Source organism: Neolamprologus brichardi, chromosome 1 (genome assembly GCF_056152115.1).
Source record: "Neolamprologus brichardi isolate AB-2024 chromosome 1, ASM5615211v1, whole genome shotgun sequence".
NCBI classification, from domain to species: domain Eukaryota; kingdom Metazoa; phylum Chordata; class Actinopteri; order Cichliformes; family Cichlidae; genus Neolamprologus; species Neolamprologus brichardi.
The window spans coordinates 39,118,185-39,132,839 of NC_142104.1; the positions used below are offsets into that span (position 1 = coordinate 39,118,185).

Below are 14,655 nucleotides of genomic sequence, written 5' to 3' on the forward strand. Positions count from 1 at the left end.
GTCTTTATTTGTTTTTAACATTTAACCAAACAAAATAACAACAAAAAACAAACAAAACAAAAAAAAAGACTGCTTCCAATCCCATGGTTAATTCACCTTTGCATTTTGGATATATTTTTAATAGTTACTAACATTCAGTACTCAATAAAAAGGGACAATAAAATCAAATTCTTAAATTATTCCATTACTGAGTGCCTAAACAAACATACAACACAGCAAGCATAAAATTTAACAAAAGATAATTGCCCTGACAAAATAAAATCCATCAATCTCAGCCAAAAACACATGCCCATGATTTGTCAGAACCCTCCATATTATCATTAATCCTAGCCAAGAATTTTTCATATGAAACCATTTTCAGCATATTTTCTTCTCACCTATTATATTCTGGAGGAACCCCTACCTTTATAACCACAAAATCATATTTTGAAACCCCAGGTAGCACAGGCCGATCCCCTAATAAGCACAGTCTTGGTGACAAGGGTATTGTCAAACCAATCCACCTTTCTATTTTGTCCAATACTTTTTGCCAAAAGGGATAAACTTTCCCACATTCCCAAATAGCATGCATAAATGTCCCTGGATCTGAGCTACATTTCCAGCATATATTATTGGGACTGATTCCCCATTCTATAAAGTTTAAAGGAGTTAAGTACCATCTGTGTATTAATTTGTACTGAGTAAATTTACCCCTGGCCTCTCTCATATATTTATTGGAGAATGACAAAATTCTACACCAATCTTCTTTAGAAATTACACAACTCAAATCTCTCTGCCATATAATCCTCAAGTTTTCACATATCCCTTTTTTTTTTTAGATTGTTAAACAGTTTGTAGAAAACAGCTGCTCTATGTGCTGTTCTGGACAATTATAAAAATTCCACCACCGTATTTGTGCTTTGAGTAAATTTTTCTTTGGTAATACAATCCCTTATTTGTAAATATTTACAAAAATTATTTTCCCTTATCAAACCATATTTTTGTGTTAATTCAGCGAATGACATAAACGCTCCCCCTGAGTAAAGATCACTTATCCTGTGTATGCCTTTGACAAGCCATTCCTTCCAGTACACTGTTTTTTTTCCTAATTTGTACAGCAGTGTTGTGAGGTATAAGGTTGTCTTAAATGAGATGCTCCACACATCTTGTGCACCTCTACCCAGACAGCCTTAGAATGCCTGAGCACTGGGCTATCATGAAAGTCTTGTCCATTAATAGCTGAGCCCTGTGAGAGAACATCCAAGGGTGTAAAAGGGCTCACTAGTTCCTGTTCGATTTTAATCCAGCTCAGCTCAGAGTCTGATCCTGTCCAGTGTTTGCCCAGTCTTGACATTTCAAATGCTAAATTATACAACTTCACATTTGGAAGGGCCATTCCCCCAGTGTCTTTAGAAGCCCACATTTACTTTATATTCACTCTTGGCTTCTTGTTATTCCACAAAAAATCTTTAATTAGCTTCTCAAATTGACTAAATATGTGTAAAGGAATTCCTACAGGTAACATCATGGAAACATAATTGAACTGCGGGGCCACCATCATTTTAATCACATTAATTTTACCCCATAATGTAAGATTCAATTTACCCCATTTATCCAGATTTGTCAGATCAGATGATCTGTTTACGTTCAGTGATTTGATCAGATCTTTAGGAGGAGAGGTTCCATATTTGAAAGCATAATATCCTCTAATTTTGGGTTTAATATTCCTAAATACTTCATACCTGGAGGTAAATACATTACTCAACATTCAATTTTAAGTATCTAGAATGACACGATGCTGATAGTGGCATGCCTTCTGATTTGTACCAGTTTATCTTATAACCTGACAACCTTGAAAATGACTCAACTCATGTGAGTAGCACTGGTAGAGATTCCATGGGATCCGTTAATACTGCTAAGATGTCATTAGCATATAGAAATAACTTGTGCTCCATACCCCCTGCGTGAACACCTCTGATATCCCTGTTAGCTTGAATAGCTAAGGACAGTGGTTCCAGAAATATTGTGAAGAGCAGCGGGGACAAAGAACACCCCTGCTGGGTCCCGTGAGTGAGATGGAAAAACTCTGACACCAATCCATTTGTCAAAACTGCTGCCCTTGGACTTGGAGAGAAGGCCGCAACCGGGGCTAGACTAGATTTGCTTTTGTGCATGAGATGAAGAAGTGATGATATCTGGTAATATTTGATCTAAGCGGAAGGCCAAAACCTTTGTCAAAATTTTGCAATCGACTCCTAAAAGGCTTACTGGACGGTAATTTGCTGGGTCTGATATATCCCTATCCTTGTTAGGAATAAGGGAGATTAGTGCATCATTAAATGTACTCAGTAAGGAGCCTATTTCTAGTGCCTCAAGATAAACTTTATGCAAGATTGGAGCTAAAATATCAATATATTTCTTATAATAATCAATCGGGAAGCCATCCAAGCTTGGCGATTTCCCATTTTTCATTGATGAGATTGCAGCTCTGACCTCTTCTTCATTTATAGGCGCATCCAGTCTTGTTTTTTGTTCATCAGAAAGAGTAGATAATTGTGGACCTGAAAAAAATGTCTTCACCTCCTCCTCATTAAGTGCACCAGCAGAAGTATACAAATCTTGATAAAATAATTTGAAAATTTAATTTATTTATTTTGATGAGGAGATTTATTTCACTTGGCTGTCTTTCTTAACTTAAATAATATATCTATGATTATCTTGCTGCTTCAGTTGCCTCGCTAATAGTCTACCATTCTTTTTGCCACCTTCATAAAATTTTGGTTTAAGCCTAAATACGGCATATTTCACCTTTTTGTTACAAGTGTCATTCAGCTGGTATTTTAATTTACAGATAGTCTGGTATTTATCATTTGAGTATTGTCTTGCTAAATCCTTCTCCATTTCATGTATTTCTTTATCTAAAGTTTTTTCCCGTTCTAAATCACTTTTCTTAACTTTTGTCGCATATGCAGTTATCTTTCCTCTTATGTATGCTTTAGACGCTTCCCAAACTGTGGCTACTTTATGTGTGGAACCCATATTGATTTTGAAGAAAATTTTAAGATCTTTTGTTAATTCCTCACTAAAACTTTTGTTTTGCAACAACATCGTGTTATGCCTCCAGCGACCCCTTTTTGTTCTATTCGTGTTTAAATCAATTTGCAACTCTACCGTGGCGTGATCACTAATGGCAATGGCACCAATCTCACAATCTACAACTGAATCTACCAAAGATTTTGATATTAAGGCGAAATCTATCCTTGAATACATTTTATGACAATTGGAGTAAAATGTATATTTCCTTGAACTAGGATTAACTAACCTCCAAATGTCTACTAGGCAAAGATCCTTCGTCAGCAATTGAATAGCCTGTCTGTCCCTGGGTGTAGACCTACCCCTGGGTTTGCTCTTATCAATTATCCCATCCATCACCTGGTTGATATCTCCGGCCAATATTACCTGCCCCTCACGATCACCTATTATCTTGTTAATTCTGTGGGGAAAAAAAAAATCTGGTTCATTCTTTATTAGGTGCATAGATATTACACAAAACCATTCAAACCCCATTGATTAAAGCTTCCAAGCATATAATGCGCCCTTCTTTATCACTATATTTTTTTCAGCAACACAAAGCTTAATTTTAAATTAATAAGGTTCAAAACACCATTTTGTTTACTTGAGTATGAATTATGAAAAACGGAGCCCACCCAGTCTCTTTTAAACTTTTTTGCCTCTTCTTCTCCAGCAATGTGGGATTCCTGAATAAACGCTATATCTGTATGTTTATATTTTAAGTATGTCAGAACCTTCCTCCTTTAATTGGGCCCCCACATCCTTTTATGTTCCACGATATTATTTTAGTATACCTGTTCATCTCTTTCTAATGAAAAATGGGGGAAGGACACTCCCTGTGCACTTTACAACACAACACAAATATATACAGTGGGGCAAAAAAGTATTTAGTCAGCCACCGATTGTGCAAGTTCCCCCACTTAAAATGATGACAGAGGTCAGTAATTTGCACCAGAGGTACACTTCAACTGTGAGAGACAGAATGTGAAAAAAAAATCCATGAATTCACATGGTAGGATTTGTAAAGAATTTATTCGTAAATCAGGGTGGAAAATAAGTATTTGGTCAATAACAAAAATACAACTCAGTACTTTGTAACATAACCTTTGTTGGCAATAACAGAGGTCAAACGTTTACTATAGGTCTTTACCAGGTTTGCACACACAGTAGCTGGTATTTTGGCCCATTCCTCCATGCAGATCTTCTCAAGAGCAGTGATGTTTTGGGGCTGTCGCCGAGCAACACGGACTTTCAACTCCCGCCACAGATTTTCTATGGGGTTGAGGTCTGGAGACTGGCTAGGCCACTCCAGGACTTTCAAATGCTTCTTACGGAGCCACTCCTTTGTTGCCCGGGCGGTGTGTTTTGGATCATTGTCATGTTGGAAGACCCAGCCTCGTTTCATCTTCAAAGTTCTCACTGATGGAAGGAGGTTTTGGCTCAAAATCTCACGATACTTGGCCCCATTCATTCTGTCCTTAACACGGATCAGTCGTCCTGTCCCCTTGGCAGAAAAACAGCCCCATAGCATGATGTTTCCACCCCCATGCTTCACAGTAGGTATGGTGTTCTTGGGATGCAACTCAGTATTCTTCTTCCTCCAAACACGACGAGTTGAGTTTATACCAAAAAGTTCTACTTTGGTTTCATCTGACCACATGACATTCTCCCAATCCTCTGCTGTATCATCCATGTGCTCTCTGGCAAACTTCAGACGGGCCTGGACATGCACTGGCTTCAGCAGCGGAACACGTCTGGCACTGCGGGATTTGATTCCCTGCCGTTGTAGTGTGTTACTGATGGTGACCTTTGTTACTTTGGTCCCAGCTCTCTGCAGGTCATTCACCAGGTCCCCCCGTGTGGTTCTGGGATCTTTGCTCACCGTTCTCATGATCATTTTGACCCCACGGGATGAGATCTTGCGTGGAGCCCCAGATCGAGGGAGATTATCAGTGGTCTTGTATGTCTTCCATTTTCTGATGATTGCTCCCACAGTTGATTTTTTCACACCAAGCTGCTTGCCTATTGTAGATTCACTCTTCCCAGTCTGGTGCAGGTCTACAATTCTTTTCCTGGTGTCCTTCAAAAGCTCTTTGGTCTTGGCCATGGCGGAGTTTGGAGTCTGACTGGTTGAGGCTGTGGACAGGTGTCTTTTATACAGATGATGAGGTCAAACAGGTGCCATTCATACAGGTAACGAGTGGGGGACAGAAAAGCTTCTTACAGAAGACGTTACAGGTCTGTGAGAGCCAGGGATTTTCCTTGTTTGAGGTGACCAAATACTTATTTTCCACCCTGATTTACGAATAAATTCTTTACAAATCCTACCATGTGAATTCATGGATTTTTTTTTTTCACATTCTGTCTCTCACAGTTGAAGTGTACCTCTGGTGCAAATTACTGACCTCTGTCATCATTTTAAGTGGGGGAACTTGCACAATCGGTGGCTGACTAAATACTTTTTTGCCCCACTGTACATAGGCACTCAATATTACAAAACCCATCTGGTCCCATCAAACTAGCTGTCTTAAAAAAGACAAACCTGAACAAAACAAACACCCTTTGCATAACAACCCAGAACAACATTGGGAGTGAGGGGTTGCTTAGAATTCTACCCAACCCTAACTAACTTTAACTTGAGTCACTAAACTTTCCTTGGTCCGTGAGACACGTTAACTGTCCGACAGCAGCACAGCCGCCGCAGCCCCGTTCTACCCATTGTTTATTTGTTACCTTAGTTTTTTTTAAATTCACATACATTTCTCCAATTTGTTACATTATGCCCTGCACTCCTAAGTCGACTGCTGCAGAAATTTCTCAGCCTCCTGTTTTCTTTTGTCACGTAAAAATAAGTGTTGCAGGATACACCAGCCTATGCTTCACTTGTAGCTCTCAGAGACGCTTCTTCACCGGGTTGAATGCTTTCCTCTTCTCCGCCAGCTCTCTTATAACATCTTCAAAGAAGGAAAGCTTGGCGCCTTGCCAGTCGATTCCACGCTTCTCTCTGGCCACCCGTAGTACTTTCTCCGTGGCAGATGAACGTAGAAAGCGGACATGTATGGCCCTGGGAGGCTCGTTAGATTCCGGCATTGGTACAGGGGAACAATGCGCACATTCAATTTCAAATTCACTTCCAGAAAGCTCAAGTGCTTTGGCCAGAATCTGTTACATTTTTATTCCCTTTCCCGGGTTCCTCCACGCCTCCTTTAAGTCCAATAATCTGTACATTGTTTCTCCTACTACGGTTTTCAAGGTCCTCCACTCGTGAACACAACACCTCCAACCTTTTCTCAGATTTGTCCACTGTTGCCTCAGTAAGCACGCTGGCATCTTCCATGTCTAATATACGTTGTTCCGCCTCTCCTAACCTCAATTTTATCTCTTCCACTGAATCTTTTAGTTCTTTAGTCGCTTCTTTAATAGTTGTGACATCTTTTGCTATGACCTGAAGAGTAGCATTCATTTTCTTAATTTTGTCCTTTTAGCTCTCGCTCCCCGTACCTTCCTCCGCTGCTGCTGGAGAGGCGGCATCAGATGCAGGTGTGTTTTTGGGCGGCTCCGGAATGAGGCTAATGCTAGCTTGCTTCTTCCTCGTGGTAGCTCCTTTGGAAAAAGTTTGCTTTGTTATTACCTGCCTTTTTTTCAAAGGCTGTAATCCTTGAAAAACTTCAAAGTCGACAAGGGGTGTCCACTTTATGACTACAACTGAAGTGTATGTTTCCAAATTCAGAACATTAATCAACAGGCTTTAGGAGCAGCCATCTTCCTCGGCGGTCCCACTTGACTATGCCTTTTAATAGATACAGGGACAGGGGTTTTTTTTGTTGTTGTTGTTGTTTTTTTTTCTTTCAGAGAGTGCCAGTGGCCTATTTGTTTTCTATTGTAGAAACATCCCTTAAGGTATTATTGTGTTTCTGTGGCAACTACAGGTCACTGAGGGGTTGCAGAGGTGGGATTTCCTCTCAGTCAAGCAATTGATTGCAGGATTGGAAAGTCTAAAGAACTTTTGACCATTGTGTTGGGAGAAATTTTTGCCACCTACAGAACTATGTTAATTTGAGTTTGGCAACAGAGCACAGATTTAGTTTTCAGAACAAATCTTAGATGAAAAGATGTCTGTCCAAATTAAAGGTATAAACTGAACAGTTGTCTCTCATGCATATTTACCTGTTCAGGCACAAAGGACGTGGTGTTTAAGAGTTCGTTGCTGTTACTGTTAACTTGAAATGTGAAGGTGCCGACGTTAACAGTAACCTTATATTTGGTGTCTCTTTTTTGGATGCTCTGCCTTAAATCCTACTAAATGTCTCAATATCAGGTAAAAATGAAAGGTTATAGATTATGAGAGAATTTTTATAAACCTGCTCTCTAAATAACAACAAGGAAGTCTAAAAGCAAACTAAATTGTCAAAATACATACCAGCCTGGAGTAAATGTGTGTATTCACCTGGTCATCTTTCATTAGGAGATTGTGGCGTGGGTGTGGTCTCTGGCCGGCTGCAGAGGGGGGTGGCGAAGTGAGCTCCTGGGGCGGCGCAGAGGCGGGGTGAACAGGTGTGCTGGGGTGTGAATGTGATTGTGACTCTTATATGTTCACAGTGACAGTTGGAGAAAGGAGAGCGGACGTGATAGCGGAGCGGGAGTGTCTGTGTCCCATTGAAAACCACAGTATTTTTACTGTTCAAATAAAGAACTGCTGTCACCACGTCTGTGTCTTGTACGTGTGTAAAGGGTCCAACTTCACAGAGATGTAAACATGAGCCTTGTTTAGGGGGCTTCAGGGTTTACGGGTCTTCCATCTGCCCAGTCAGAGCTGCATCTGTCCACTTGACAGGGTAGAGAGAGCAGTACATCACCACAGTAAGACCTTGGGATGTCTTTGAACAGGAGGATAAGCTGATGGATTTTTTTTTTCTTCTTCTGTTTTTTTTCCCCCCTAGCTCATGTGTAGGATTTCAAAGTAAGACATGTTTTGTTAAGAATTACTACTGTGGACAGATCATACAGACGTGTCTCACAAGCCGCAAGTGAAGCCGGCCTTCTTAGTGCCTCGTGTCTCTATTTGTGTGGCTGTCAGAGTTGTTGCCCTGACCTGTTTGTATCTATAGCCCTGGTCCAAGATGATAGGAATGGACCTCTTATGGCCTACTGACTGGGACAACAATAGAGCTCCATGACCTCCACGTTATGTCCAAAGCTGTATGGCCTCCGTTAGCAATCTACAGACCTGGGTGTTTTTAGAAGGAACAAAATAGAACGATGATGGTGCAGGGGTGCAGGGTCTGACATCATCTTGGTGTCTTCTATTTTCAGTCATACATGTGTTCACTAATTCATCTGTCTATCTATAAATTACATTCCCCTCTGCTGCTCCTTTAGATATCATAAAAGAAATCTTACTTTAAGCACTGTTCAAACTGGTGAATTTTTCATTTCTATTCCATATATATATATATTTTTAATTTTCTCCTTCATTTTGTCCTGCAGGTATAATTAGCCAATGGCAGAGTGAGTCCAAGGAACGTGTCATCTCCCTCGTCCTTACCCATCTTCCGCTGCTCAAACCGGGAAACGTTGAAGCTAAGGGAGAATACATGCGCTTGCTGCCTCGCATCCTGGCCCACACGATTGAGCACGGCCATCACCTGGAGGAGTCTCGGCAGCTCCTTTCCTACGCCCTCATCCACCCCGCCACCTCCCCTGAAGACCGCGCTGCTCTGGCACTCTGGCTCAACCACCTGGAGGAGAGAGAGAGAGACTCATTGGAAAGGCCTCCTCCTGCCGGGCCTCACCATCACCACCAGTCTACACCTCCTTCGACCCTGACCTCATCTGGATCTTGCTCTTCTACCAACACCTCTTCATCAGGCATTCCCTACTTGCATCACCACCAACGTTATGGCTCAGATGACCGCCTCAATGGGTGGCAGAGCTCCAGGGATTCAGGAATAGGTGGAGGCTGGCATCAGCATGGCTGCGAAAACGGACACCTCCCTCTCTACCCATCATCCTCTGTGCCTGCAACCATCAATACTGTTGGAATTGGCGGAGGCAGTAATGCGAGTAAGTGAAAACCTGTCCTGTCTTTCCTCCGTTTCTTTCATAGGAGCCACAGACTGGGCCATTTAATGATGTAATAAATATTGTAATACAGTGGGTTACATTTCTGCAACATCCTGTAAAATCTTTGCTAATTTCATATTTCAACTGATAACTTATTATTCATTTCCTTGTAATCTGTCAGGTAATTATTAAAATTATAGATGTTCATATTAAATACAGCAATAGTTTAAAATTATGAGTTCAGCTTATATTCCTATGAGCCAAACGCTCAGGTTTGAAGCTTGTCTAAACCCTCTATTTAAATCAGAGCCTGACAGTTTTATTGAGAAAAGGGCCCATATATGGTCAATGTGAGCATCCACTTTTTCTCTGAAGACAGAAGCCCCACCCACCTGTTGTCCAAACCACTTGTTTGCTAGGAGTACCCAGTCACAAGAGAGTTGGTTTAAAAAGATGGGGAAGGGATCTAAAATTACTTTCTTTTTCAGAGTTGATGAACAGAGTAGTTTCATAAGGGCCCACTAAAGAAATCGCACAAAAAGCACAAAAGCATCTATAACAAGGCACAAAAAAGGCAGTCCACATTTAAAAACAGTGTTTTTAAATACTTGTTTCATTATAAATAATTTAAACAAATGTATAAGAAACACTCTACACTGAACGTAAACAAGTACTGAGCAAATAGTCACAGCAGTTAATACACCCTGACCAGACTGAGTACACTCTGAAGAACCCACACAGCAACTACAGAGGCTGAGTGTTGGCTGGAAGACAACACACAGGGAGGGCTGGGCTGTTGGAATTGAACATAACTATGGTCAGAGCAGGATATTTCCAGACAAGAATGCAAGAGCTCTGTTTTTTTTTCTTTTTTCTTTTCTTTTTTTTCCTGGGAGATGAAAGAAACAGCTGAAGGTTTATAAATAAAGGCACATTTAAAGCTCTGCTTGCTGCTCCAAGAAAGATCCTCTTGTATGTTAGACTGCTAACAGCTTGGGTCCCAAACAAGATCATAGGATTTCACAACTGATAAAACTAGAGTTACCGCAGCTACCAGTACAGGATTGGTGGCGACAGAGAGCATAGGTATATTTTCTTGTGTGTGTTTGTTTTTGTTTTTTGAAATATAAATGTAAAACAAATAGAAGCATTGGACAAACTCAAAGCAAATTGGTATTTATGTGTTGGCATTTAGAGTTATAGAATGATCACGGGGAGGTGGTTCTGGCATCAGAAAAAGTCAGTGTTTGGCTTAGGTATTTAATTTGAGTTATTAAAAATTATTTTTACATTGTTGGTCAACATCTGATTATGTCTTCATCTGGTCACATTAAGGGCTATAGGAGTATAATGGTCCAATCACATCAACCTGTGTTCTACTGAGAGAACACCCTGATGACACCCCACCCATACTCTAAGCTTTAGTCCAAACCACAGCAGCACATACCACCCATCCTTTCCCTTGTAAGGCAGCCTTTGTGGCAGACTGTATTTAGGGAAAATGGTTAATATTTAGGGACTGGAACTTGAAATGTTAGCTGGGCACCTATTTTAAACGGAGCCCATGAAGTCCTATACATAGCGCCAACAGTAAGAGCACCACATATAGGAGAGAGAGCCTGGACTATCGGTGGCAGTTTACCCTGCCAGACAGGCGACACAAAAAAGCTGTTTGCTCTTCTCCACCTTTTCATTCTCTTCATCCACTTCAGCAGTCTCAGGAAAATGTGTGATCCTAGAACTGTTTTGAGATGAAAGTATTGCTATTTTAGTAGTAATGGTAACCTTGGTTTGACCCCGTAAGAGTAGACTTCACTTACTAAGATGAAGAAATGAAGAGGAAAGGCTTTTCAAGCAAATGGATATCTTGGTCGATGGATTTACTTAAGTTATTTACACAGTGGAAAAATATTTCCTCAGGTCATTGAACAGGCATTGTTTAGTATGTTGCTTGGAGGTTGAAACTTCAGATATTAAATCTAAATAACTATCTGTGTCACAGATGAGCTGTAGTTTATAGTGAGTAGGAAATTCTGATTTTGAGCACTCTAATAATACAAGATGATTATGATTAATGTAAGCCCTAAAGAGGCATGTTGTGTGCTACTATTTTTTATTTTTATTTTTTTTAGCCAACTATGGAATTTTTGAGGGCTCTATATGGAGGATAAATTTACACACTCAGAATGTACACTTGCATAAAATCCCAGGCAGAAAATGCAGTGCATATATTAAACAGGCACAACATCATTTGAGACGCAGCACAAAGGGGAGATAAACCTGGGAGTCGTATGTATTTTCTGTTTTGCAAATGCAGCCGCATTCTTCCAATAGCACAAAAAACACTTCATTTTACTTTAATGTCTGAACTACTTTGTGTTTGGTCGCTTATTTCTTTGTTGTAACAATGCTTCTTGGCAATAACTGGTGTCATATTTGTAAGGGAAATGCATTTGGCGATTGAGTGGAGTACATGGGTTGTGCTAGTGGAAAAACTTGCCAAATCTTCTCTGCCACTGCCAAACAGCTTATTCAGCTATTGACTGTTGGTTTGAGATTCTGGAATCCCAGGTGCTGATAAACAGGTGTCCAATTAGTCCCTGATAAGCAGCACCTGTGAGCTTCGACCTTGCTACAGTGGAAAATTGGTGTCTGCTCCAGGCATGCCAAATTTGACTGATCTGGATAGGGTGTGTGCCATAGGGGAACTTCAAGCTGATGTTCTGTAAAACAAAGATGCAGCACGATTTGAAGTGAGAGCTAGTACAGTCTCCCAATTGAAATTCAATATAACAGGAAATGTTGGTGACAGGCTGCAAATTGGGCGTCCCAAGAAGATGACAGTCATCTACAGATTTGCAGTTAGGATGATATGGCCGATGGGTCTCTACCCAGACAATCCAGAACAGACTGCACACAACCCATCTCATAGGGTGGTCAGGAGGCCTGCTATGACAGCCAGCCTGCGGAAGGATCATTATTGGGGTGGCTGTAGCTCCGGAGGTAAAGCTTGTCACCTACTGATTGGAAGGTTGGTGGTTTGATCCCTGGATCCTCTAGTCTGCATGCCAAGTATCCTTGGGCAAGAGACTAACCCCAAGTTGCTCTCTGATTCATCCATCGGAGTGTGAATATGTGTGAATGTCGTTAGAAAAGCACTCAGTTTAGGTGTGTGTGGCATGTTGTATAGAGCGCTTTGAGTACTCCAAGAGAGTAGAAAAGCGGTCAATCAGTCCATGTGTCCCTGTCGGACCCATTAGCGCTGATGTCGGCAACATGTGCACCTTAACATGTCAAGGAATATTATGTTCATCTATATGTACAAATTCTGCCTAAGACAATTGGAACTAAGAAGCAAAGCTTAGAAAAGAAGCTGTTGCTCAGCATGAGGAGGAGGTGCCATGGGGTTGTGGCTGTTCATGGTTCTTCCACATTATACTGAAGCACCTGGTTGCTACATGAATAAATTCTTAAATTGCCTCATTTCTTCAGACTTCAATCATCCATTCGAATAAACGACACCAAAGAAGGGTCAATAGCACAATAAACTGTTTGACAGTGGCAGAGTTAACAATTATCTGCATTAACTGTTCAGGATCTGCAGCTATTTTTATACACAGTCCCCCATTTTTTAGAAGCTAAGACATAATTGGGCAATTGACTGACCTAAGAGTTTCATGTTGTTGGTCTTTTATTTGGTAGCTATTTACTGGAACTCTCAATATGAGGTCCAAAGAGATCTTGATGCAAGTGAAGGAGGCCATTAATAGGCTGAAAAACCAAAATAAACCAATCAGAGACAGCAAAAAGTTTGAGTTGCCCAATCAGTAATCTGATACATTGATTAAAAAAAAGAATGCACACACGAGCTCAGCAGCATCAAAACATAAACATTTAAAATGTTAGTTTGCCTAATTAATTTGAGGCACTGTGTACAAAAATAGCTGTAATTCCTAAACAGTTCATTAATTGTTTTTTTTTTTTTTCATTTATTTAAAAAAGAAACAAAGAACAAAACAAACAAACCCTTGGATCCAACCTTAAGGTCTGGGCTCAAGTCACATATTGATTCAAGTCAACTGTGGTGGTGTACGCAGTCATTGTAATTGTCCAAATACATATGGATTAGAAGCCTATAGATCGCCAAAATGTAAAGAAAATGACTTCATGTTCAGTGTTCTTGAACACAGGAGTGCGTGAACTATAATGTTCCCAGTCAGTCTGAGTGACTAGTGGTGTTGTTGGTTTACAGTCCTTACAAGTGGAGGTGGCAGCCAACAGCACAGTCCCTTAAAGCGCTCAGTGTCCCTCACACCCCCCATGAGTGGCCCCAACAACCAGCCTCTGGGTCACGCATGGCTTTCCCAGGAAGATCTTCGGACTGCTAGAGGCCCAGCCCCAGACCACGCACCTCTCTCTCCACAAAGCAGCATCGCCTCCTCTGGCAGTGGAGGCAGTGAGCATCTGGAGGATGCTGGTTTAGGAGGAGGTTCAGGTCTGCATCGCAGTTCCTTTCATGAAGAGGGCAGTGGCATGAGGGGTGAGTAAGAAAGAGACCTGTTCAATATTCGTGACCTACTGGATTATGGCAAATATTGGAGTGAGGTGGCTGACTCGCAGTCGAAATGCGCATAGATGGATAACAGTTTCAAGGGAATAAGGAGAACTCCCAAAATAGCAATGCCAACTCTCACTAGATATTGGATTTTAAGATAACTTTATAGATTTAATTTCCAAGACTCAAGAGACAAATTAAGATGTCGGAACTAACCACTGATTTTGAAGTCCACACTTGCTTTCACAAAAATGAAACATGAAAACATCAGTGAGGTTAAATGGGTAATGACAGGCTCCCCTATTTAGATCAAAAGTACTCTCCTAGGTTGACTGATTTGGTGGGAATGAGTATTGAGACAGACTAGGTTCAATACTATAGTCAGCCGAGCTTTCAGACATTCACTACTACCGGTAATTGGATGTGATTCAGGTGGAAGAGCAGGTTGTCCACTAATCAGTCCCACTATATTACAATATTAAAGTGTCTTTGGCAAAGAAACTTTCTTTATTTACATCACTTATTTTTTTTTGGTTCCTCCATCACTGATATGGACCACTTCTATGAGAAAACTTATGACTGTCTGCTGTTTGTGCTTTACAAGCATTCAGTAAAAGGGCGTGGCAAGTTGTTAATCCAGTCGTGCAGTTTGTGAGAGGAAGCAGAGGTCAGAACTAATGACCTTATTGACCTTACTCTGAGGCAATCACTGTCTGCACAGCATGAAACCCTTTCTGGTCGTCTGGGTCTTTTTTTCTTTTTCTTTTGAAATGCAGTCATTCAGATAAATAGGAATGCAGTTCTGACAGTTTTCATTGATAGTTCTAAGAGAACAAACTGTCATTTGTAAAATCTGTTTTAGAGGGTTTTATTTTTCAGTTGTCTGATGTTGTTGCTGTCATAGTCTAACAATGAAATACTGCATTACAGACTTGGTTTTGGACTCTTTTATCACATTATTCATGATTCAGCTAAATCGAAAAGTG

The 14,655-nt window shown here is 40.7% G+C and overlaps 1 protein-coding gene across 3 annotated transcripts in view; it reads left to right on the forward strand.

The window, feature by feature from the left end:
• Positions 1–14,655, forward strand: part of samd4a (sterile alpha motif domain containing 4A) — a 61,719-nt gene that overhangs the window by 27,615 nt on the left and 19,449 nt on the right. For 2 of the 3 annotated variants that reach the window (XM_006804426.3, XM_035913735.2), the window contains 2 exons: positions 8,539–9,114; positions 13,367–13,654. In XM_006804426.3, coding sequence (XP_006804489.2) covers positions 8,539–9,114; positions 13,367–13,654 — 864 coding nt within the window. The remainder of the gene's footprint in view (positions 1–8,538; positions 9,115–13,366; positions 13,655–14,655) is intronic. The other variant, XM_035913736.2, reaches the window with a different exon arrangement.